Genomic DNA, 27,111 nt, shown 5'->3' with positions numbered 1-27,111 from the left:
ATGCCTCATCTTGATTTACAAAGCCCTTTAAGGCCCTTTAAGGTCAAGGACTATTTTGTCATTATTTTCCCATTGCTTAAAAGATAGTACTTTATACATCTTAGACAATTTAAATCTTCATTAATTTGAAATGCATTGAAGAAAAAATAAATACAACCTACTGTTATTAAGTCTGTATTTATTGATTTTATATACACTAACTTAGATGGTACCCAAATCTGCCATTTTTCTTTTGCACATCATTCAAAAATATGAAAGATTTAAAACTTTGCATTTCTGTGAAAATATAATTCATTTTGTCATATAGAATATAATTAGACCTGTTTAGGACCTTATGTGCCATCTAGACCAATTCCCTTATTTTACATATGAAAATTGGAATGTATAGGTGATTCTGGTAGTAACAAGGCAAGATTTGAACCCATGTCCCTTGACTCCAAATCCAGTGCATTTTCTACTTTTTCATCTTGCTTCTCATAATGATGATCATGTCATCTAGATCAACACATAGAAAGATATCATTTACACTATGTGATTCCTTTCATTTAAAATCTCAAATCCTTTTCTAAAAGCCTAAAAACCATTATCCTCACTTTGTAGATAGGACCATTTGATACTGAGTTTTACCCTAGCAAGAGAATCATGGAGTACTAAATTCAGGTTGTCATAGACAGTTACCTTTATCCTGGGGCCTTAATAATCCCTGAAAAAGGTTTCTTAGATTTATGTATGGGATAAATAAGACCATTTGTAATTATTATCAAGTATCAATTACTCCTTTAGCACTAAAAACTAATTTGGTTCATTTCAGAATTTTTTAAATTTCAGAATTTCAAACTGCAGTTTAAAGCCCCAAAGTTTTTTGTTTTTTTTTTTTTTAACCTCGCTGTCAATGACATCAGTTATCTTTTGCTATAAATCAATTTAAGAAATCTTGCTGGCCCACTAAGTATTTCTGATAAGGGAAGTTGTTCCATGAAACATTCCAAGATTATCACAAGAAATTGCTTTCATAGACCATAAAAGAAGGGGAAAAAAAACCCAGCAAGCAGAAAATGCCTGGCAGAAACAGTTTACAGTTTTACAGCTCCTCCCATTGTAGCACATAAGTCACTAAGTTACAGTTAACTTTGGATGATCAATCCATTGCAAGCAAAACAGGAATCTCACACTGCCTACCCTGGAGCTGCTGGGCCATTTGCTGTGATTTTCCCAATTCAATGATGAGGGGATCGGAACCAATTCTGGACATGGAGATAGCAAACTACAGTGAAGTCTTAGACCCAACTTATACAACTTTGGAGTTTGAAACTATGCAGATTCTCTACAGTTCAGGTGGTGAGTTCTCATTTCTTCACTGATATGTCATAAAGGAAGACATTAATAGGAAAAATTATACTGGGCAAAACAACTTGGTAGTAGCGTGTTATGTTAGTGGAGAATGTGGGAACTTCTTTTATAGTAACAAATCAGGTTCTTTACATTTCACCACAGAATCCAAATTAACAGCATTAAGCACAGATTTATGTAAAAAAGAAAATCCTTGGTCCAGGTAATGAAGTAACTATAGTGCCTTGTCATAGCTAGTTATATGGGAGTTAGGGAAAGGAGGCTTTCAGCAGTTATTTGATTGACTGTGAGTTATATAGCAAGAAATAATAATTATTGATTATTGCTGAATATTTTAGGGACAATGTTAGACATTATAAGTAAAACAAAGTTTCATAGGTATTTTGGAATTTTTGCCGATTACTTGGTCCCATTAGTTATCATCCTTGGAAGTCTCATTAGCTATTAATGAGAAAATACTATACACACAAATATGTTATTTACTTTTTTCTATAGATCAATAATATGGTAGGGACTGAAGTTTTTATCAGAATGGCTCTTTACAAGCTAATGTTTAGCCAAAAGAAGCTCTTGGTATTTTTCTAGTGTAACATTTTAACTTTAAATCAGATTGTAGTTAGTAATGGTAAATGTCTTTATGGAATTTAGTTTGCCATTATCTTTTAAATTGGTAATATACTTTATCAAATAAACAGTCCTGTTGAGAAGGATTTTCAAATTATAATTCTGTTAACTGTATTATATAATTAAAATTCATGAAGTTATCTGAAAGTAAGTCTAGTATTATGTATAAATCAATAGTCTAATATACTTTTAAAAACATGATTTTCTCAAGTAAAATTTTTTTCCTAAAAATTCTCTTTTTTCACTGAGAAATTCCATATTTTTCTTCAGTAAGAAAAATGATGTAGCTTAAATAAGCTTGTATTTAAGTTCTTCATTTAAATTTTGTCTCCCTACTAACTGTGAATCAATACATGCAGTGATGAATAATGTAAATTATGCTATAATTTACATATGATTAATTAGCAACTGCAATGAGTAAAATTTCCTATTCAACTTGTATAGTATTTTTATATCTAAAGAAAACATACATTAATGACACAATAAAAAGTTGTTAGGAAATAGTCAGCAAAATGCTTCATTTTCATACTTTCACAAACCATATCATAAGTCATTGTCAGATTAATTCATTTGAAAAAAGGAATAAGTTCTTATGAGGTTATATAGAACATTATGTTTGGAAATGTCTAATTTCTCATGTTTTAATTTATTCCATTTATTACTTTTAAAAGCAAGTTTAGACAAAATTTAATTTATTGTGAATGATTTATTGTCTTATATATTTATAAAATTTTTAAAAATGATTTTAAGCATGAAATATAATATAGTGGATAGAAAACTGGAGTGAGATCTGAGAAACCTGGGTTCTATTTTCATCTCTGTTCTTAACTTATTGTGTGACTTTGGAATAGTCATTGAACTATTCTACGTTTTATTTTCACTGTTTGCAAAATGAAAGACTTGGAAAAAAAATCTCTAAGAATCCTTCTAGTTCCAAAACTATGTGAATTTTTTTTTGTTTATTGTTATCTACATTAAAATAGCTCTGAAATCTTAGTGGATGCCAATGAATATTAGATCAAAAAGTGAAGAATATGTGAGATACACTTACTGAAGAAATCAGTTTAAGTAATATACTTCAATTAAAATATGTTATTTTCTTCCCCAAAAGACGGTTCTGCTACTGAACAAACCAGCATGAATACGCCAGACAACGGGGTCAACAGTCTTTGTGCCATATGTGGAGATAGAGCAACTGGAAAGCATTATGGTGCCTCAAGTTGTGATGGGTGCAAAGGTTTCTTCAGGAGGAGCATTCGAAAGAGTCATGTTTATTCCTGCAGGTACTTTAAATGACCCATTTTGCAGAATTAAGTTTAACATAGTTTTCTAGAAAAGTTTTGGAGGTTCCTAGGTTTATAAGAAAAATACTTCTGTAACATTGTGTTACAAACTCAGTAGCTTTTTCTAATTAAAGTATAAAGGGTGTAAAGGTATATATTATTCTTGCGGTTTATTAGTATTTAGGAAAGCATACTAACTTTTAGAACTAAAAAGTAAAATTAATCTCTACCATATTTTTTCCTCAAGCAAATTGATGTTATTCAAATTAGATTGTGACCACAGGAAATTAAATCCACAGATCAATTTTTGAAAGTCTTATGTAACTGATACTGTCATATTTTCTTTTTCTTGTATGTGAGAAGTAATATATTGTTGTAGAAAGAATAATAAGATTCTTACCATCCACAAAATGTATCCTTAAATTTTCTAGGTCTTGATGTCCTTTGTAAAACAAGGATACTAACATTCATGGTCCCTAACTCACATAAAGTTTTTGAGGAAAACAAAACAAAACTTCTGTATTGTGAACTATCTATTAGGTTTAAAGATTAATTTCTTCTCATTTCAAATTCATTTCCTTAGCTTTTCACCTTAAATTCTTGTTCCATCATACATAGTTTTTCCACTTCTAGAGTGATAAAATGATAATTTGTCTCTTTCTCTAGTTAGTATTATTGGTTATCTAGAATTTTACTCGTCTGAATTTCCTAATTTGTGGGTTTTTTTTTAAATCTTAAGGTATAACCCAATTGATTGAAATAGTTTTTTTCTTTGTGGTCTGAAACAAAACCACCTTTACTTTCTCGAATTATTTAACAGTACCTTTGCCTCTCAATCTCAAACCATATGTATTTTAAGTGGCAAAGCAATTTCTTTGAGTTCTAGAATCTAATATACTCTTATTCTCATGGGAAATGACTAATGAAGTCATGGAGGAAAAACAATTATGAAGATTACCATTTCAAACTATTATGATTAAATACATGTATACTTTTGCATTTGTTAAACTTCTTCAAAGTTAAACTTCTTCAAGTTGGTTTTAATTACTTTTGATTTGTAATTGATTGTAGGAATATGATTAGAAAAATGAGGAAAATAACATACATACATGGTTGTTTTCTTTTTTGTTTTTTTGTTGTGTGTGTGTGTGTGTGTGTGTGTATGTGTGTATTCTACTTTCTCACAAATCATTTAGTGAAGTTAAGTGATTTAGTCATTATCATCCAGCTGACATAATGAGAAGTGGGGGCAAAACTTGAAGTAAAAATCTTTTATTACCAGTTTATTGCTTGCTCTTCCCAACACACTTCTTTGTCATGTGTGATACTGAATCCTCTCTATTCTGCAAGTATCGTGGTGGAGGAAGCTTAGGACCTTTAATGACTCATGAGGGCTATATCCTGTCTATGTGGAAATAACTATATAAACAGGGTGATGGTAATAACTCATTATAATGGCTCCATGAAGGTTGGAACTTATATTTTCTAGGTCTGGGATAGTCATGGTATGCTGTACATAGATCAGAGTTAATAGGAATAAGTTTTTTTCATTTCATCCTACTTAATTATACATCTTTGAACACAGTATTTAATATATATGGATATACTATACATATATTTAATAAAGTATTTAATTTATTTAATTTTAATATACATATATATTTTATAGGTATGTGTGGATATGTGTATACATATATACACATATACATATTCACATATATATATAGTAGCCTAAGTAGTCTATTTCTGTTACTACATAGAATTTGACAGAAGAAAAAATAATTTATTGTCTTTTTCTTAATGAAATAGGTTCAGCCGACAGTGTGTTGTTGACAAAGACAAGAGGAATCAGTGTAGATATTGTCGTTTAAAAAAGTGTTTTCGAGCAGGAATGAAGAAAGAAGGTAATGTTTCTTTTGTCAGAATATGCCTAGAAACATAATCATCACTCAAATGAGGTCTTAGATTTAGTGTTGAGAAAAGAAAAGACAAAATAACTCTCAGTAGGTAGGTAATAATGACTTTACCAAGATGATTTTAAAAATGAATCATCTATTTTTATTTCAAATAATGGTATTATATAAATTCACTTTGAGATTAAATAATACATTTAAAATGATCTGTTTAATGTATTAATCTACATTCTAAGTAGATCATGTATAAAAACATATTTGTTAAAGTCAGAGCATTTGAAAAGTTATAATAGAAATAATATTTTTTGCTCATCAATTTCATAGCATGTATCCCACATACAAAAGCAGGGTCCTCATGATACACTGAACCAAAGAGTTCCCACCTCAAAGTGACAAATTTACCATTTTTCTATCCCTCTGTTTAAATTTTCCAAATTTCACTTAATTTTGTCAGCATAGTGTCATCCTCCCAAAAAGCAGAAAATTTTAAAACATTTAACCTTTAGTAATAGTATTCTGTTTGCAAATTTTTTTCTCCAAACTACTTATAAAAGCTCATACTTACTAGCTTATAAGATTAACTGGTGATTTTGTGAATGATTCTCATCCAGCCTTACCACCAACCTTAATTCTTCACCTTGGTTCCTTAAAAAAACAATTGAGGTGCTTGACTTTTTAATGTACATTTATAGTATGTGGATATGTAAATGAATATTAAGAACTTATGAAATGTGAATGATTACTTTTGTGTTACAATAATATGGAAATCATAGCTTCTACTTTATCTAGAATTTTTAAGTATAAATTCCACTGAGAAAGTTTTAAAAATAGAAATACTTAACTTTTTCTTAAAGAGTCACATGAAAATTACTTCATGCAAACATAAGATAAACAGGAATTAATTCAGAAGATGAAAAAAACTGAATAGTTTTTGACAATATTAGATTTTTAAAATTTGATCCAAAGATTTCACTTAAATGAAACTCAGAATGTCATTATCTAATACCTTATTTATTTTTGTTACATGAATGTTTTCCTCTGCAAATTATGAAGTACTTTAGAGGGAAAAAGCTGGATTCTACAAGCAAAATATCCTTTAACTATAATAGAACTTCAGAATCTTTCCAATGAAAAAGGTAGCCCTTTAAGAATCATAGGTTCTCTTCTTAGCTCACATAATTTATTATTACCATATGGTAGAATGCAGAGTTGTAAAGGAGCTCAGTGAGTATCTAATTTGAGCACTATATTTTACAGATAAGGAGACAGTTGCCTAGGTGAGTTAAGGAATTGACCCAAGCTTATATAATAGCAGAATCAAGATTCAAATTCAGGCCCTCTGATTGTAGAACCAATGCATTTTCTAACAATGTTAACATTGACTGTTAGTGTTGGACATGCTTCTTCTAAATTCTGCTATGTAAGTAGGTTTATTCAAAGCAAATGACCTCATCATCTAACTAAATCTTCATAGCAAAGGATGAAATATGCACAGTCTCTCTCTGTCTGTCTCTTTGTCTCTCTCTCTTTCTCTGTCTCTCTCTCTCTGTCTTTCATTTCTCATCTATTTTCTGCAATATAGTCAGTTAATCTATATATCCTAAGTTTCTAGAATTGTTAACATAGGTGATTCAAGTGAAAGACTACTTGGAGACTGAAGGGTATCATCCTGAATAAAGTAGATGTAATTGTGTACATTTCAAGCAAAAGATGTCAGTACTCATTTTTTCTGCTATCTTGTATGACTTAATATAACCATTCTTCATGCTTCTTTCTCTTTCTTTATCTAACTATGGATAAGTAGTTATGGGAAATGTAATTTTATGTAATTTGTTTTCCCCTCTCTCCAGTTGAATGAAGTAAGCTTAGTTTCTTTCAGTCCATCCAGGTGAAGTCACTGAGTTTCCTTAGCTTTCAAGAACTCTTTTTTTCCTTTATTTTTCTGGACTCCAGAGGGGAAAAAAGTCATCTGCTTGAAACTATATCTTTCATTAATATTTAGTCAGCTCCTTAAGAATTTAGGGTCTCAAGGAGAACCATTAGATTGTAGTCTTAAAATGACCATAATAATATATTTAGTTTATTTCCTATTCTTGCTCTAGTATTTTTCACAGGAAGAAAGGAAATTTTAGAATTTCCATGACTCATCTTTTGACAGTGAATATGTTCTACTCTTTGACCTAGTCAGAATCACAAACAATTCCCTTTCTCTAGTTATCTTATAGTTTTATTAACTCAGAAAGGAGTAGAATGCAGACTATTCAAAATATAGCAGGGCACAATTGGCTGACCCAACATTTTTGCAGTGTGTGGTAACATGAAACACCTTAAATCCCAATGTTTCATTGTCTCTAGAGACAGGGCTGTCTACTATTACTTTTAAAGCAACAAATACTAGCTAAAAGAACGTAAGTCATACCTTCCCACATTCCTGGGTTACCCTACTGAGGGCTTTTAACAACTTAGCAATATAGTATTGGGAGAAAAAAAATAAGATTCCACTTGTACTTGGAAGATCTTGTTCCAAATTCTTGTTCTAATTCTACTACTGATTAACTTTGTGACTTTGGGCAAGTAAATTAACTTCTATGAGTTTCAATTTCCTTTTCTGTAAAATGTGGATAATATATTATCTACTAAATAAATTATCTACTTAAAAATCTATTTCCCCAAGGTTGCTTTAGAATCAAATGAAGTAATGAAGGTCTGGTAAACTTTTTAACACTATATAAGTGTAAACTATTATTATTTCCATATTCCCATATCCCTGCCACATACTTTCATACACATAAATTTCAAGTAATTAAATCATATGCTTGTTGCATTCTAGCTGTGCAAAATGAACGAGACAGGATAAGCACAAGGAGAAATAACTTTGAAGGCAGCAACATTCCTTCTATTAATACATTGGCACAAGCTGAAGCTCTTTCTCGTCAGGTATGTGCTGGATACATGTCACCATCATATTGTTTTGCAGGAAACAAATGTTTTGTCACCATGAAAATGTTTCATTTGGAAGGTTGCAGAATGAGCTAGATATAAGGTTGATGTGATGGAGGCTGGGTTTCTTAGAAATTAAGGTACTTTATTTGAAGATACACTACCAAGTTTGAAGGAGTCACTCAAAATAAGCTTATTTTAAATTATTTTGGTGTCAAGTTGCAGGTCATGATGAAACTAGGAAAAAGCTGGAGTTCTAGGGTCTAGCATTCTCAGAAACTAAAAGAAGGGAGAGGAGGTGGGATGAACTCAGTTTCAGGTGAACACATTGGTTTTCTATCCTGGATGTCTTTATTTAGAAGGTAGTAAAGATAGAAAGAAATTCAAGCTGATTAATCAGTCCAAACACTTAGGCTTTCTTGGAGTATATGTTGATCTCTTATTGAGAGCTTGACCATGAATTTCTATGAATTTTTGATCATAAATTCTTTGGTCTTCCTTTAAGACCTAAATCTTACCTCTGTGGGGTTTCAGAATGAGAATCAGCAGGGTTCTCTGCAACTGATTTTTCTTTTGAGGGGGAGCAAGTTATTTATAATGCTTAAAAATAGTTTGTGGATGAAGCAATTGAAAGAAAATAAGAAGGTATTTTTTTGAGGAATTGTGAATTTGGAGAGAAATTTCCCTGGACACCTTGTAATTCTTGATTCATAATATTTTTACATGGGAGTGAAAGAAATAAATAAAATGAACCCATGATTTTATTTCTGTAAATATAAGTAGAATTACCATTTTGAGTCTCATCCTCTATGTTTATTTAGCCTGCTAAATTTAGTAATATTATTTCTAACTTGGATAGAACCAGAAATTCAAAAAGAAGTACCTCCATCAGGAAACATTTCTTAGCAATCTGGAATAGAATCAGTCTTGCTTCTACATTTAATGAATTGGAATATCTAGAATGAAGCATATGCCAGGGGACACTTTTTATTCTCAGGTATAGATAAAAATGATTAATGAATATATATAAGTATATCATGTTATAATTATTATTTTCATGGGATGACATTTTAAAAATTGAAGCTTAGAACTTCAAATCATAAGTTTTGCGTATTACTAGACCATTTTGGATATATTTATTTCTGTCAATCAATAAGCATTTATTAAGTCCTGTGAGACATTATGCTAAAGCCTAGGGATACAAAGAAAGGCATGAGAAAGTCCCTTCTCTCAAGGAGCTCACATTCTAATGAGAAAGACAGCATGCAGGCAATTATCTAAACAAGAGCTATAAATTAAATATAATCAATAGAAGGAAGACACTGGAAATAAAGAAGATAAGGGAAGGTTTCTTATAGGGCAGGATTTTAGTTGACACTTGAATGAAACCAGGGAATCCAGAGATGAAGAAAGGGAGTATTTCAGACAAGGGGGACAGCCAGTGAAAATGCTAGGAAGGGTGAAAGATGGAGTTTTTTGCTTGAGGAATAGCAAAGGGGTTCTCAGAGTCCCAATACTATTTACTATCTGGAACATAATAGAGTCTCAAATGATTATTGAATTAAGTTGAAGCCCACCACTAATTTTCCTATAAATTAGTTGTTTTATTACTCTCTCAAAAACAATAAGTGCATCAATGCACAATTTTAAGGCTAAAGTTATAACTGATGATTTTGGCACCTGTAATAAGTAGCATGAATTACTCCCCAAATTGAACTTTGTAATCAATTATGTAAAATAGCATTTAATGACAAATTTTGTTAACAGGATGGAAGATTAGTTGTGGTATAGGTTCCCAGGTGCGTATTATTTAAAATGGTGTCTTCTATTTTCTTCAGTTATTTTGCTAACTATTAATCAAAGTTATTAAATATTTTTTCCATTCAAATGCCAGAATTCTAGAGTTTTATAATTACTCTATCTTAATCACATCTTTAATTATGTTTAATATAAGTTTTATTTCCATAGTATATAGAAAGTGTTAAATAATAAATATTTATTAAATTTAAATGAGTTAAAATGCTCTACCTCTTTCAGACATAAACCTTTATTTTAATTTTTTAAAATTTAAAAAATTTTTATTTTTAATTAAATTAATTATATATATAAATAAAAAATTAAATAAAATTAAAATTTAATTTTAAATATTAAAGCACTGTATAATTTTGCCAACATTTGTTGGCAAAATTATACAGTGCTTTAATATTTACAGAATCCTTTACAAATATTGTCTCATTTGATCTTCAAACCCACCCTGAGAGGTACTATTATTATCCCTATTGTACACATGAAGAAACTGAAACAAACAGTGGTTAAGTGACTTGCCTAGGTTACAAGGCTTACTAAGTGTCTGAGTTAGGATTTGAATTCATATCATAATAATTCCAAGTGTTACACCAAGCTGCCAGTATATTTGCTGGACTTTTAGGAGTGCTACTGTTGTTCTGACTTTGTTTCTGAAACTTTACTTGTTCCTTTGATATAGTTTGCTTACTGAAACCACTTTCTCTCAGAAACTTTAACAATTTCTTATTAAATTTATGTAGTTGAATTTTTTTTTACTTATTCAGAAAGAAAATCTTAGTTTTTAATTATTCCTGGACCATAAGTCTAAGTAAACAGCTATTTTTGCATGAAGAGTAACCTGTAATCCCTCCCCACCTTGAACTCCCTTCCCCCAAAATTGTAAATGTCCAATATTACAAATCAGTAATTATAAGTTGCGTTATGTTTCAGACAGTTAGCTAGCTTCTAGGGATACAAATGACTCAAACAACCCTTACTTTTATGGAGATGATGTTCTTAAAGAGGAGAGCACAATTACATATATAACTAAGTATATAATAAATGTTGTGTTGCTTATCCTTTACACTTGAAGAGGATCACCAACATCATGATGTTGGGGTCAAAGCCAATGAACAAACATTAATTTTATTTCCTGAGATCCTAAAGAAAAATATACATGGTTATTTGATTACTTTAAATTAATAGTGTGTGTGTGTGTGTGTGTGTGTGTGTGTGTGGGTGTGGGTGTGGGTGATTGAATAGTGCTGTTACTGGTTATTCCTAGGGCATAGAGAGATATGAGTTATTCTTTTTTTTTTTAAGTCAAAGAATTACTTAGGTAAAAACTTCTAAAAGAAAAATCATAGAATAAAGATCACAATGTCATTATTTGTTAAATGTATACTTTGAAGAGCTCTGACCCCAGCTGTGGCTGATCAGTCCAAATAAAAGCTTGGAAGACTCTACCACAGGTTGAGCAAAACTAGTTCTGTTGAACATTTGGGATAAAGATGTCTAGATTTGCACATATTATATTTGCTTTGTGTTACTGTGATTCTCCTTTGCTCACAGAGCTCAGCACCTTCTTTGATGTAGGCATGTCATGCTAGATAGTCCTGTGCTAGTATCCCATATCTTAAAATCAGTGTTAAAGTTCTTGAGAGAGACTATGAGAGCATCCTTTTATTGCTTCTTCTGACCTCCACAAGAGTACTCACCTTGTGCAAGCTCTCCGTAAAAAAGTTGTTAGATAAATGTCCATTTGATTGAGGCTTCATGTGCAACCCATCAGAGTTGTGCTTTCTGCAATAGAGTTTGAATAGTTGGCAGTTCAGCACAAGAGAGAACTTTAATATTGGGCACCTTATCTTGCCAGGTAATCTTCAGAATCTTCCTACAATTCAATTTTCAGTCATAACACTGATAGATTGCCTAGGTTTCACAGGCATACACAGTGGAGTCAGTACAATGGAATAAATATCAAGAGAACAAATGCAAAGTAGTCACATGCAAGATGGTTTAAGAGGGTAAAGACTAGTAGTTTTGGGAATTAGGAAAGAATTCATAAATGTTCAGAAAATGTTACTTGATTTACTTTTTTATAGGATGAGAATTCTCTGAGGTAGAAGAACCAAAGGAGAAAATAGATTTGTCATGTAGCATGACATTGCAAAGGAATAGAGATGGGAGATAATAGATTGGGAATCTTGTTAGATGGAGAGCAGAATGTGAACAGGGAGTTAATTACAATGAGGCTAGAAAAATAAGTTGGGTAACACATGAGGAACAAAATACCAAAAACTATATAACTGAATTATGTATGATGCACTATCAAATAATCTTACGCAATGTACAAATATACAAGACATAACAGAGTATTTTGTACTACTAATTTATTATTTGTTAACTTGAATTTCACTTTTCAGTAATTTCAATCATGAAAGCAAAGAAAAAACATTTACATAATTTCAGTGTATTTTTATTTTGATGATCATAACTTCGGTGACTTCTGTTTAAATGGACAAATAGTAATTGACAATACTAAATTTTAAAGTGTTTTATATAACTGCTGAAAATAATGTTCTTCTTGTTAGATTCCAGTTTCAAGTCCCAGTGCAAATACTGACATTAATGTTAAGAAAATTGCAAGTATCGGTGATGTCTGTGAATCAATGAAACAGCAGCTATTAGTCCTGGTGGAGTGGGCTAAATATATCCCTGCCTTTTGTGAGTTACCACTGGATGATCAGGTATACATTAAGCCAATCATGAAAACCACATGTGAACTATTGGGTTAAAATGTTTCTGTTCTTTCTGTTGGATTGACAAATAGCTCTTATTATTTCTGATAAGGTTTAAAGGATTTTCCTAGAGTCAACAATCAGACATTTCCTTTTCCCTGAGATATTAGAGAAAATATATGGTTATTTGATCACTGTATTTTGCTTTTTTGATAACTTATTCTGCCTTTTATTTTATTTTATTTTATTTTATTTTTTGCTGAGGCAATTGGGGTTGAGTTGCCCAAGATCACATAGCAAGAAAGTGTCAAGTGTCTGAGGGCAGATTTGAACTCAGGTTCTTCTGACTTCAGTGCTGGTGCTCTCTCCAGTGTGCCACCTAGCTGCCCTTATTTGATCATTTTAAATGAATATTTCGTGTGTGTATGTGTGTGTGTGTGTGTGTGTGTGTGTGTGATTGAATAGTGCTACTCGTTGTTTCTAAGGCTCTGAGGGATATCTAATTTTTTTCCAGTAAGTCAAAGATTACTTGAGTTAAAACTTGTAAAAGAAATGTCAGAGTGAAGACCACAATGTTATTCTTTATTAAATGTACATTTTGGAGAACTCTGAAATTTCTTATGCAAAAGAAATCCTAGAGACTGTTTTAATATCTGTGAGTAGTGAGCTTGCCAAATAAAATGGGTTGACCTCTTTTCAGGAATGTTATAGGGGAAATTCATGCTTTAGATGAAGATTGAATTAGCTGACCTCTGATAAGTCTTCAAATTTTGAGATTCTATTAAATAACTAGGATGAGGAGACTTCGGAGCAGAATGTAAAGAGCTTTAGGTCAATACTAGACTTCCAGTCCTGATTCTGTTTCCACCCAAATGGCTCATCATGACCAAATAATTTCTTGGATTTTTCTGTGACTTGGTTTCCTGATCTACAGTGTGAAACACTGATGTCCTCTGTGTCTCTTTTCCAAAATATAAATATTGTAGTTCTCAGTGAGGGAGAAATGATTAGTGGAAAGAAAGATTCTCAAAATGTTGATATTCAATGTAGATCTCAAGTTATAAGGCTGTGAGGATAACTCAGAAAGGCTTGCCAGTATGATACAAAACCCATTCCAGGATATTGTCAAAGGACATCATAAGTGTCCGGTGTTTCAGTAGCGCATGCTAATTCTTGTGCTCTTCTAGTGCTTAGATGTTTCCTTCCTGATACTCATTGGTGTTAATTATTTACTGGGTTTTGTGTGAGTCTTTTAAAGATGTCAAATTAACTTAACTTCCAGAAAATAAAAAAATTTAAGTAGTATCAAATTTGAAAATATTTTTCCTCTTAAGTATTGTGCACTAAGTTTTTCAACTGAAGTTGATGGATTTATAAAATCTGTTGAGCAATTCAAGTTAGATATTTAGTTTCATATATATTTAAAAACCCTCCATATCCTGTTTCTAATAAGTTAATCATTTCTCTTACATGATATAGATGAAAAAAAAATCTATGCTTTCCTTATTCTCCTATATTTAATATCCCCAGGTAATATATCACACCCAGTGTAGTGATATATCCACACCCCTTTGCAAATGATCTTTATCTTTGTGGCCCAGAATTAAGGAATTTTTTTAAAGGGTCTAAAGCCTTTAAAATTACAGATAGAATAATATTTACATACCTGAAAAATAAATTTGCATGGGAAATTTAACTTAAATTTTGAAGAGATTGTCTCATCAAGTAGTAAGAACTACAAAGTTGGAATGATTTTAAAAACGTTCCTCATAACTACCTTCCTTGTATGACTCACATTTATTGGCATGTCATAAAGATAACTTTGTTCTATAGGTTTTGTTAGAGTTTGGATAGTGAAAATGCTGAGACATGCCAATATCATAACCTAAATAACACGAACAGGATTTTAACATTTATATACAGTATTTTTCATTAATATTTTTCCTAAGAATAATTTCTTATATGTGGAGAGGAAAATAAAGTATATAACTTATTTGTTTCTTCCCCTTCCTCCCACCTTCTCCCCATAATCCAATATATGTTAAACATGTAGTTTTTCTATACATATTTCTATATTTATCATACTGACTCATTTTCTTTAAAGATAGAAATGAAACTATATCCTAAAAGTAGCTTCCATTCCTCATTAAATGTACAGCAAGTATGATTTCATAATAACATTTATAACCACTTGCCCTATGCCTCACACAATAACTTAACATAGGGTGAGTACTTAATAAATGTTTGCAAAATGGCTAAGGATGTGAATTAATAATTATTAATATGAATATAAAAGGTAGATATTAAAAATTGTGATTGGGAGATTGGGACCCTCGAGGTCCTGATTTTAAGGCTAGAATCCCAGGATATTTTTATTATTATAATCATTAAAAAAAATTAGTGGACTGCCTTGAACAAAGAAGTCTATTAAGTAATCAGCTTATTATTATACTACATATTTTATTTGTTACTTAGTATGATTATTAAGAAGCTAGAAGACAAAGTGGATAGAGTGTTAAGTTTGGAATCAGGAAGACCTAGGTTCAAATATTAACACTTACTAGCTATTTGACTGTAGGTAAGTAAATTAGTTTTTTTCAGCTTGTTTCTTCATATGTAAATGGAAATAATAATAACATCTAGTTGATATGATATTTTTGAAGATAAAATTGTCTGCTAAATGATTTTAAGCCCTTAAGTATTGTATAATGATAATTAATAACAATAAACTTTGTTTCATTAAGGTTGCACTTTTAAGAGCGCATGCAGGAGAGCACCTGTTGCTTGGTGCCACAAAGAGATCCATGATGTATAAAGACATTTTACTTTTGGGTAAGAATCTAGTGAATGCCATCATACACAAAGCCTGGCACATTTTCTTGTATATGTTTTGGATTAAATACATTTTGGCATGATTAACTAATTAACAAAAGTTCTCAAATATTTTACTATGATTAATGTATTTATTTTGAGTCTTGAAAATGAAGATGATTACTCTGAAACTACAAATGCTGCAAATAATAACAGCAGACATAATGAATGATTTTATATCCAAGTTTTGCTTTATTGCTGAATGTATAGTTTTATTTGGTTGATGTCCTCTAAGGTACTTTATAACTCATGTATTGTAGAGTTGTCTAAGAATGCTACACTTGTTTGATTAATCCTCCCTCCTTGCATTTGTGCAGTGCCTTTAATATGTTCAGTAGCTGTTTTGTCACCCAGTGTGACTGAAGCACTAAATATAGATTCATGCTTAGACCTGCAGAAATGTGCTCCTAGATCCCAGTTCATACCAATTCACTAAACTTGATTGTTAAATATTCAGTATAAGCATTTATTCCTCAAAAGTTGGAGACACTATAAATCAGGACTTTATTTTGTTGATTGTATCAATTTAAGAAAATAATGAAGGATGTATTACTAGTAAAAATTAAACTTAAAAGAGTGGTGTGCAGTTTTGGAAAGCCAATTGTTAAATATTAAAAGCAACATTGAGCATCAATAAAATTGTATAATCATGAAGCTAAGTATACTGTTGGGATGGAGAAAAATTGTCATTATACCTTTGTAAATTACTTTATCCTGGCATTTTTGTGTAAGTGACTTTTTACAGCATACAGAAAAGGAAGTATATAACATAATTCTCCGATTAAGATATACTTTATATAGATTTACTTCATACGGATGAAAACCTCCATTTCTTCATATTTTATTAATAATGATTACCTGATGTTAACATTTCAATGGTTATTGCATAATATAATCCATCACTTGTAGTTACAGAATGGGAAAATTAAAAAGTACATAGGGAGCATTCATTTTAACTATGCTAAGTATCATGTTAATCTTTGAAAGTTAAAACTATTTTCTTTGGCTTCTAAGAATTGTCATGCAATAGTAATTATTTGGAAGCACACCTAACACCCAAAAAGGAGTCTCAGCTCTTATTTTCCTTCAGTATAACCTATAAGGACTTTTTAGTTTTTATATATTTTTCATTAATGATTTAGACATTGAGAGATAACTGACAGAACTGAAAGTTAATCATTATGATTTGCTTTCCTTTTCAATTTATTAGCTAATTATTAGACTTTTCTCCAATGTTATCACCAATGACTAAAATTATTATAAATACCTGTGATCTCATTATAAATATTATTGACTTACGATTTGTTCCCTGATTTTGTGTGTGTGTGTGTGTGTGTGTGTGTGTGTGTGTGTGTGTGTGTATGCTAGTAGTTGGAACTGTTTGCTGGGTTCTTCCAAAGTTTAACCATTTTAAAAGTATTTTGGATTTTTTAAAAAAGAAAATACTTGATCATAATATATTGTTTCTAATATGTTTTCCCTCTCTAGGTAACAACTGCATCATTCATCGCAACAGCTGTGAGGTAGAGATCAGTCGTGTGGCCAATCGTGTTCTAGATGAACTAGTCCGCCCATTTCAGGAAATTCAAATTGATGACAATGAATATGCTTGTCTGAAGGCAATTGTATTTTTTGATCCAGGTTTGTATTCAGAACTTTCTTTCTTCTTTGTTCTCCTCCTTCTTCTCCTTCTCCTTCTTCTCCTCCTCCTCCTTCTCCTCTTCTTTTCTTCTTCTCCTCCTTGTCTTTCTCCTCTTTTCTTCTTCTTCTTCTTCTTCTTCTTCTTCTTCTTCTTCTTCTTCTTCTTCTTCTTCTTCTTCTTCTTCTTCTTCTTCTTCTTCTTCTTCTTCTTCTTCTTCTTCTTCTTCCTCTTTCTCTTCCTCCTCTTCCTCTTCCTCCTCCTCCTTTTTCTTTTAATGAAAATCACAATGAAGTCATTTATTAAATAGATTTTATTATGATATAATATTTTTGTCATGCTATACTTTGTTTTACCTCAACTCACATGCTAAAATATCTCATAATAATAGATTTAAAGGGGACCTAAGTAGCCATTGTGTTCAACCCTTTAATTATACAGAGAAGAAAACAGGGTCAGTGAAGTAAACAGATTTGGCTAAGGACCCCCAGCACAATTTTAACTCAGGACTTCCCAAAATTTCTGAATCCTATCTATCATACTGACTTTCTTGCTACAAATCCAATTGGTAATTTCTTTTCTTTTTTCCTCCAGATGCAAAAGGTTTAAGTGACCCAATGAAAATAAAGAACATGCGATTTCAAGTCCAGATCAGTTTAGAGGACTACATCAATGACAGACAATATGATTCAAGGGGAAGGTTTGGCGAGTTGCTCTTGCTCCTGCCCACATTGCAGAGTATCACTTGGCAAATGATTGAGCAAATACAGTTTGTCAAACTCCTTGGGATGGTTAAAATTGACAATTTACTTCAGGAAATGTTACTGGGAGGTAAACATTGTATAAACATTTTTATGACATTCATTAATGCTACATTAAGTATTTATGAATTAATTTGCCCTCATCTTTTGACAATATTTATTTTATTCTTTGAAGTCTCTGTGATTGCTTATTCTTTCCTTTTTCAATGATAGCTATAATTTAATTTCCATATGTTTTGAAGAAAACTTTGTGATTATGTAGATATAAAGATATTTGAAATATATTCAGATGAATACATATATAGTTATGTCACATTTGTTCTACATGAACTGTTTTCACAGTAGATAGACCCTTCAAAACATTGTAAACATGATTAACTTTTTTTTTTGATACTATCACCAAGAATGTGATAGTGTTTTATTTAATTTCTGCTCTGTTAATTCACAACATTAAGGGCATTGAAATTGCAATGCCACATAACAGTTTGTTATAAATACCTTTTAACATTGTGCAATAAACAAGAATTACTTAAAAAATGCTGAAAGAGAAAAACATGAAACATTATATCAATAAGTTTAATGAAAGGAATTTAGTTAAAATTATTTTAAAATATTTACTTTTATTTAGATTAAGTTCAATATAAAATTTCTCCCCCTTATAATTTTTACACAACTTTATGTGATTCTTACTGTATATTCTTGTGCCTTATTCCACAATATAAAGGGGGTAATGTTATTAGAATTATGTCAAACATTATTAATTAGAGGAAAGTGCTTCTTAGAATTCCCTTAATGGCAAGCAAGCTCCATGATGATTCCAGGAAGAGATACAAGGCCCTTTATAAATACAAAGCATTATAAAATGTAATATTAATTTAAGCAGTGTACTTATAGAAAATGTACTCATAGAAGTGTACAAATAGGCATTGTACTTAAAATGGTAGTGCCCTCCTAATTTGCTATTGAATTCTCAAAAGGCAGATTGCAGTAACAGCAATAATTGAAATGCCAATAAGAATATTTGCTCCAAAATAAACTTGCTATTCAAATTATTACTAACACCAAAATATTCATTATATGTTTAGGTGCTTCTAATGATACTAGCCATCTTCATCATCCTATGCATCCTCATTTATCTCAGGATCCACTAACTGGGCAAACTATACTTGTAAACTCTATGTCAACTCCAGTGCATACAGAACAGATCTGTAAGTACTAAACTTTTCATCATAGTATCTCTTAAGCTTTGACTTGATAATTCTTTGCATTTGGTGAAAAGCTTGTAAGCTAGAAGGAAAATAAAAACTTGCTTTCTTGTCTCTGTTTAAGTATTGGATCATGCAGCAAATTGTTTAACCTCCTGACATCTGAATTTGTCTATTATAAGATGATAATGAGGCAGCCTGCACTTTTCCAACTAACTGACATATTTATTATGAGAAAAAAGAGACAATATGAAAATACTTTGAAGCTAAAAGTACAGTCAATATAATGATTCGTTTTTTAAAATATTTTCATCTGATCCAAACACATAAAATCTATATAAGCTGCAGGAATCCACCACATACACTTATCTATTGATGGGAGAATGATCATTTAATTTTATGACAGATATACTAAGAAGTAACCTTTTCTGAATCAGTGCCAAGATATGACTAATTCCAAATTCCTTAAAACATCCAACCTATATATATCAAACTACTGCAGTCAATGAGATGATTTCATTTTAATGTTTCCATTTATATAAGTACTATTACTTCTAACTCATGATACTAAGTAATCAATTTCAATGTAATTTAATCACAATTGTTAAAAGATAGCAGTTTAAGAAATTATATGACAGGGGTTGGTGTAGTGGATAGACCACCAGCCTTGAAGGCTGGACTTCAGGACTTGAAGGACTTGAGTTCAAATCTGGTCTCAGACACTTAACACTTCCCAGCTGTGTGACCTTGGCCAAGTCACTTACCCCCAATTGTCTCAGCAAAAAACAACAACAACAACAACAAAAAACTATACGACTAAAGAGTTCTTTAGGATAACTTAGAAACATTAATTTTGTTTAATATTTCCAAAGATGATATCAGTTTCTGCCTTTTGTATGTAGATCAACTGAAAAAGAGGATTTTTCTAACTATCCAAGAGCTACATAGGATTTTGTGGAAAGTTATTCCTAAATGATGTGGGTTATTTGTAAACTTTGAAAATAAATCATGCCAACATATTCATAAGCATAAAATGGCAACTAATACCACAGTTGTATCTTATCATTAACTAGAAAATTGATATTTTCCATATAATTAAAAAATATGTCTTATATCTTCTGAAAACTAGATCTGGTAATCAAAATAACATTTAAGTCTCATCATTCTCCCTCTTTCTTTTTCTTTTTTTATAAATGAATATTTAATTAAAAGATCACTTTATATTATATTTTTTCACTTGTAACATTTTTGGTTTTGTGTATTTGACAAATTAAGAAACGGATTTAACTTTTAACACCTACATCTCCTACATATACATGTTACTCTATTAGACATCATATTGCCTCCAGACATAAATCCATAGAAAAAAGCCCGAAGAAAAAAATAAGGTCAATAACATGTTTCTGAGTGAATCTGTAGGGTTTTTTTAACAGTCAATGATGACACACTGAAAAATAGGGAATATTAAGGTTACTAAGGTTAACAAAGACTTTGTTAAAGAATGAGAACCATTTTTTAAAGTAGCACACAGTAACAAGGCATTAGCTGACTTAAATTCTGTCTTTGGCAACAAAGTATCAATCTATAGTTTTTATAGATATTAAATTAATTTCTTAGCATCTTGGGTTTGGAAGACACTTTTGAGGTTATGTAGCATAATCTACACATTTTACAATTGAGTGAAGGAAAATGATTTAACCCACAGTCACACTCAATTAGAAATAAAGGAGCAGAGGCAGGTTCTCTCCCTCTAGAGCCATGTTCTCGCCTGTTCTAGGTGAAAGAATCTATACTTTACGTTACCTATCAGCAATGATAGTAAATGACTAGGAGAAATTCATTGTAAGTTACAATGATTTAGTTTTATATTAAAGTCTCACTTATTTCATCATAACTATAGAAGAATCATATAATGGAAAAATCAGTAGACAGTTTTAAAAGAAATATCCAAAAAGATGAGGAGAGGAACAAGAATAATGTCATTCTTTTTAGTGCATTAACAAATAGACAGAAATCATTTGTGCCTTAGTCAAAGATTTTTCTTCCAAAATTGCTTCTTGGAACTGGAAAAACTGTGTGATCTAACAGAATAATTCAGACCTGGGTTAAAATCCAGCCTCAGAAACTTATTAGCCTCAGTTTCTTCATCTGTAAAAATGAGCTGGAGAAAGAAATTGGGCTTAAATTCTGCCTCAGGTACTCCATAGTTGTATAACTAAGTAAATAATTTAAACTTTGAGGGGCTCAGTTTCTTCATTTATAAAATGAAGATAATAAAATTCATACAATTTAACTAGTGGCTTTTGAGGAAGTACTTTGCAAATCTTAAAGCAGTATAGAAATATGACTTAATATATTTATTTACCTTTTTGTAGACAGTCATTTCCCATTTGCATTGTCAGCTTACTTAGCAAACATACATCATGTCTGAACTATTAAAAATTCAGGAATACATAGAATCTAAATTAATAAAATTTCATTATATGAATGAGAAGATGGTAAATAGTTAAGATTATAAATGTCTATGATTTTATGACTCTTCATATGCCAAGCTTTTTTGTGTGTAATACTTAGAAAATTAAATACATATTTATTATTATTATTATTATTGTTATTGTTATTTTGCTGAGGCAATTGGGGTTAGTTGACTTGCCCAGGGTCATACAGCTAGGAAGTGTTATGTGTCTGAGGCTAGATTTGACCTCTTCAGGGCTGGTGTTCTATCTACTACACCAACTAGCTGCTCCCTTAAATACACTTTTATAAAGAAGATGCATGTTAAGACTTATAACTTGATTTTATTTTGACTTGCAAACTTTTTTGTAGTTATTTATCTCTAAAAATGTAAAGAAAGCAAAAGACAAATAGCTTTCATTTTTAAAATTTCTACATTATGCAAAATCGTTTTTGTACAGCATAAAGCAACATATACTGGCATAGTCCTGGACAATGTATGATGTTATGATATGTGCTAAAATGTTATTAATATTTCCAATTAGTTTTCTTAAATAAATTTCTGTTTATTTTACAGCAACTCCTGAAACCCCGTTACCTTCCCCACCTCAAGGCTCTGGACAAGAACCATACAAAATATCCACAAACCAGGCTTCCGTCATTTCACATCAGTCTATTCCCAAACAAAAGCAATTGTGATAATACTTATTTCTTTCTTTCTTTTTTAACATGCACTGCTTAAATGTGAATAATAGGTGATATTAGAAATATTTTAGAATAGTGATTAAGGTTAACCCTTTGGCAAGGGATTATGGTGCTGTTTTAAAAGGGTTTCCTATTATCTATTTTTTTTAAATCTTTGAAAACTTTAAGAGATAAAGTAATAATACAACTGAATTTGGATGTAGTTTTAACTTCTTCTAAGGTGCCTTTGCACTGTTTTGGACCAGTTAAATCTGATATGCTACTTGCAGATACCTTCTTAATATTCTTTAAAATCTGTAAATAATTTCCTCATAGAGACAAGATGCATAACTAAGTGTACTTTTTGTGGTGAATAGTTGACTAGAAAACTTCAGTTAAAACATGAAGCAAGGCTTGATAAATTATAAACTTCTAGATTAATAAATAAAGCAGTTATTGTATAATGGAACCAATTTCATATAACTTTTGGGCATTGCTTGACCTCGAAGCCTATCTTTCACTCAACAGTTCCATGCATTTGATCCAAAAATATCTTTTGCTAGTTTTAACTTGTTTGGAGAATTCAAGAAGCCTATTTCATTCACCTAAAATTTTCAAAGAAGCATAGGGAACATGAAATACTTGAGCTACACTCTGTTTGTATGTATATCTGCACATGAATGGGTAAATGTGTTCACTGATAAATGACTGACCCATAGTATTATTTGTACTTTTTAAACATACTTTTATATGGGAAAAAAATCTTAAATTTTTAATGAAAGCAAAAGAAGGGAAGGGAATATCTATAGTGCTCTGAGAAATGTTCATAGAGAAAACCATTTAGTTCAGTAGATTTTCAGAAAGCACATGGCAAGGAGCCAAAGTGATAGCCTAACCTGTCATACCAAGCCATAGTAGTTTCTAGAGGTAATTGTGCTTTTCTTTTATCTAAAAAAAAAGGAATTTCCTTGCACTTTAATCAGACAGTCCAAAATTCTTATACTGTGCACTTAGCAATTCTAACATTTTGTCATTGTCATGACCGCACTAAAGAATAAGAAGATATTGGAGTGTCCCCAAAACTGTTTTCTACTTGTCAGTTCTCAAGCCCAATTTGGGTTAGCATGTGCCCTGAAGGTTGCAGAAGGGACTTTAGCCATTCCAATGCTATAATTTTCTGAATGTTTTCATTTATATGTCTTTAAGTGAATGTATATGGCTCTTTAAGTGAAATTAAGTTCTGAGAAACAAAAACCTTAAAAGCTCAGAGAGATTTCATAGAAAAACAACAAAATGCCTTTAAATGATGTGTCCTTCTTTGTGGATTGCTAAATATACCTGTAAAGGTGAGAAGAGAAAAATTATCTGAATTTATAATTTTTGGATATTTGTTTTAGAGTGTTTTCTTTTTATATGTGTAAGGAATCTTTGATCTATGTGGGTGACTATGCCTTTTTGTTAACTTTTGATTCTTTTTATATTGTTCTAGTTTTAAGACACATTGGAATATGACTTAAATATGTAATATGGAAATAATTTTTAGTATGTTGTATAAATATACTCACATACATTTACCAAGCAGCTAAACTATTGAACTTAAAATATTGGGTTTTCACAACTCAATATCATCAGGGAATATAAATGATAGAATATTTTTATATACTGAACTGCCAAAATAAAAAGGGTGGGTAAAGGTATATTAAAAGTTTCAGGATATTTTCAATTATAAATAAAGTTATCTATTTTATACAGTGCAAAAACCCTTTTCCTATAATGAAAATGAATAATTTATTGTGAAATATTGATTTATTTTATAAATGTAAAATTATTTTTATAAATTGCCTTGTTAAAATCAAAAATGACTAGATTTGTTAAATGTTAAATTATAGTGAAATGAAAACATTTTTCCCCAACTGTGATACCATGTTGTTTCACTGGGCTTTCAAAATAAATTAAAAAAAACAAACAGAAAAAATAAATGTCTCAAAAGGGCTATTTTTCAGCTAGTAATAAATTGTGTTATTAGTACACTAATTTTAATCACTTTTTATGCACCCACATATAGAAATATATTTCATGATATCTGATATTAGTTTTGTTATGTATGAAGAAAATGAATAAGTAAATTCTAAGTCACACTTAGAAAAATCTAAAGAAATCACACATACATGCATATGTATTTCAGTATTCTTTTTAAATGTCATTCTGCAAAGCCTATAATTTTGGCTTATATTTTAAAAGAATTTAACCTTTTTGAATTAATAACCAAGAAATACATTGCTTCTAAATGGTTGTAGCATCATGTGTTTAATTGGTTAATTGGTCAGTTTCCTCTTTACTCCAACAGTATCCTGCTTGACCCCACTCTTAACAATTCTTTCTACTGTTAAAAAAAAATGTTAACACATGTTTAGACTTTACCTCTTGTTAAAATGAAAGTACTTACTTATTTAGTTATTTCACTGATACCAGATTATTCCCAGTCCCTGTGTCTCCTTTTGTTTTCCTGTGGCTAATAGCTAATGGGTGAAGGTAAAAAATAATATACCTTTAAAACTGTTTTACTTGAAAATCTCATTGTTCATCAATGTCTTGCTATAAGTTAGTTAAGACCCTTGATTTCTAGCATTTCAACCAAAGTGTAGATACCAAGTAATATACTAGATTTATAAGTAAAACACACACAGACTGGGGACCAGGGACATAAAAGTGACTTGTTCAAGATCACACCCCTAGTAGGCATTTTATGTCATCTGTAAACACAATGAATATGTCATTTAAACTATTATTCAAATTGTCAATTCAATAACTGCTTGGTCTACCAGAAAATCTTCCTTTGTTATCAATTCCAACACCACCAAATGGCCTTTCCACTAGATAATTAAGTGACTCAGCATAGACTTTGAGGAAGGAAAAAAAAAAAAAGAAATTGAGCAATAGTAGAAAGACAGGAAGTTCTTGTTTTGTTCTAATAATCATATCATGCATGGATTACTGATTTGGATTAGCACAAATTGATTAATATAAACGGATGAAGCTAGATGTTTTGGTTCACCTATCTTTTACTGCAAAAAAATTTGTTTCACGAGTTCATCATTTGTTGATCCCATAACTTAATAAGAATTGTAACAGAGCTATCTAAAACCAGAATATGTATTTCATATTGGGAAGAAAGAGATTTGTCCTTACTACAGATCTTTAAACACAGGCTGAATGACCATCTGTTAGGAATCTAGTAAAGTTCATTCTTGTCAAGTTACAAGATGGTCAATAGATGGTCTGAGGTCTTTTTATTGTAATTTTGTGAAAATTAGAACAAAGCACTTAATTACAAAAATTTTAGTATTGGAAGAAACCACCACAACTATTTTAACCTATATCTGAAAATAATCCCTACCATAACATACAACAGGGATCATCAAGCCACTAGTTAGAGATCTTAACTTTTTACATGTGTTATTGTTATGAACATAACAAACACCAATAAATACAGAGACAAAATGCTAATCTATTACCTTCTGCTAAGAGGAAGTAAAGCTGCTTTATCATCAGTTTCCTTGTCAAAGTATTCTCTTTTTTACTCTTCAAGATAAAATGACAGGCCCTCTGTATTTCAATTCCAAGAAAGAAGTTACATTCGAATCTTTATTTTTTTTTTCTTAAAGTCATTTAGTTGTAAGCCACTGAAACTACATGGATCAGTTCCAGTCTTTGGGACAGGTTTCCAAAGGGTAATGTTTTTATTTTTATCTAATTGCCACTGCCAGGAATTAGTCCAGGAAAATCTCTAAATATACTTTAGGTATAGAATGCCCTAGGCTGATCTAGATGTGGGTTACAAACTTCTAAATTCCCAACAAGCACTCAGGGTAGCAATGTGTAAGGATAGAATAGTGCCTTTATTTCATCATGCCAAAATACAGAAGATGCAAAGAACTTGCAAAAGCTCATAAAAGATGCAGAGACAAATGCAACTTTCAATTATTCCATAACCTTTCCATAAGAAAAGAACTAAACTAGAGATCATTGTTTTTAACATTCTTCCAAGTCTTTCCTACAAAATCCAACCCAAATCCTTTCCAAACAAAATCCTTCAACATCTATATTTCTTTCTTTAGACTACTACCTAGAAGATATGTGAAACTTAAGTATTTCTACCAAAAGTGTTTCCTTCCTTTCATTCTTTTACTATTTGAATAATTCATAATGACAGGAATGGTGATGTCATGATCACTTTGTCTTGTTCCATGCTATCCACATATAAACATCAGTCAGTAATTTATTAAGTACTTTCATTTATATCAGGTACTGTGGTAAGGACTGAAATATAGACAGCAATTAAAACAGCAATAAGAACAACACATTCTTAGGAAACCAAAAGAAATAAGAATACTACTATTGAATAACAGAACTCATTAGCATACATTAATTGAATTCTTTGATACTTCCACCATAAAAATTTTCATTAGCTTGAATCTTCCTTTTGTGAACACAGACTGCAGTCCCTATATAACTCCCTATATAGTTTAATACTTTCTTAGAGGTATAGTTTTCAAAACTGATTAACCTAGATAACAATATCTACCATATTTTAAATTCTCACATTTCTATTCTGAGTTTTCCTTATATAAATCTGGTAATGAATTAATGGGTAATTTCAGGACACATCCATGTCACTTATCACTGAGATTTTCCTCAAACCCTTTCTAGCTAACATGGTAAGCACTAAAACAGCCTTGATTGATTGATTAGTGGAAGTTTCCAGAAGTAATATTCTGCTATCAGAGCATTCGAGAAGTTATAGACATTTCTATGCTACAATGAAATGTCATAAGAGATTTTGGCTTATATATGAGTCCAT

The 27,111-nt window shown here is 30.9% G+C and overlaps 1 protein-coding gene across 1 annotated transcript; it reads left to right on the top strand.

Moving 5' to 3' along the window:
• Positions 1-1,027: 1,027 nt before the first annotated feature.
• Positions 1,028-24,243, top strand: HNF4G (hepatocyte nuclear factor 4 gamma). The gene is made up of 10 exons (XM_003759696.4): positions 1,028-1,338; positions 3,086-3,257; positions 5,067-5,161; positions 8,001-8,107; positions 12,490-12,645; positions 15,381-15,468; positions 16,996-17,148; positions 17,741-17,977; positions 18,993-19,115; positions 22,144-24,243. The coding sequence occupies exons 1-10, from the start codon at positions 1,221-1,223 to the stop codon at positions 22,263-22,265; spliced, it is 1,371 nt and encodes a 456-aa protein (XP_003759744.2). The 5' UTR covers positions 1,028-1,220; the 3' UTR covers positions 22,266-24,243.
• The last annotated feature ends 2,868 nt before the right edge of the window (positions 24,244-27,111 follow it).

Source organism: Sarcophilus harrisii, chromosome 1 (assembly GCF_902635505.1).
Source record: "Sarcophilus harrisii chromosome 1, mSarHar1.11, whole genome shotgun sequence".
Taxonomy (NCBI): Eukaryota; Metazoa; Chordata; class Mammalia; order Dasyuromorphia; family Dasyuridae; genus Sarcophilus; species Sarcophilus harrisii.
This window is presented reverse-complemented; position numbering and strand designations above follow the sequence as displayed.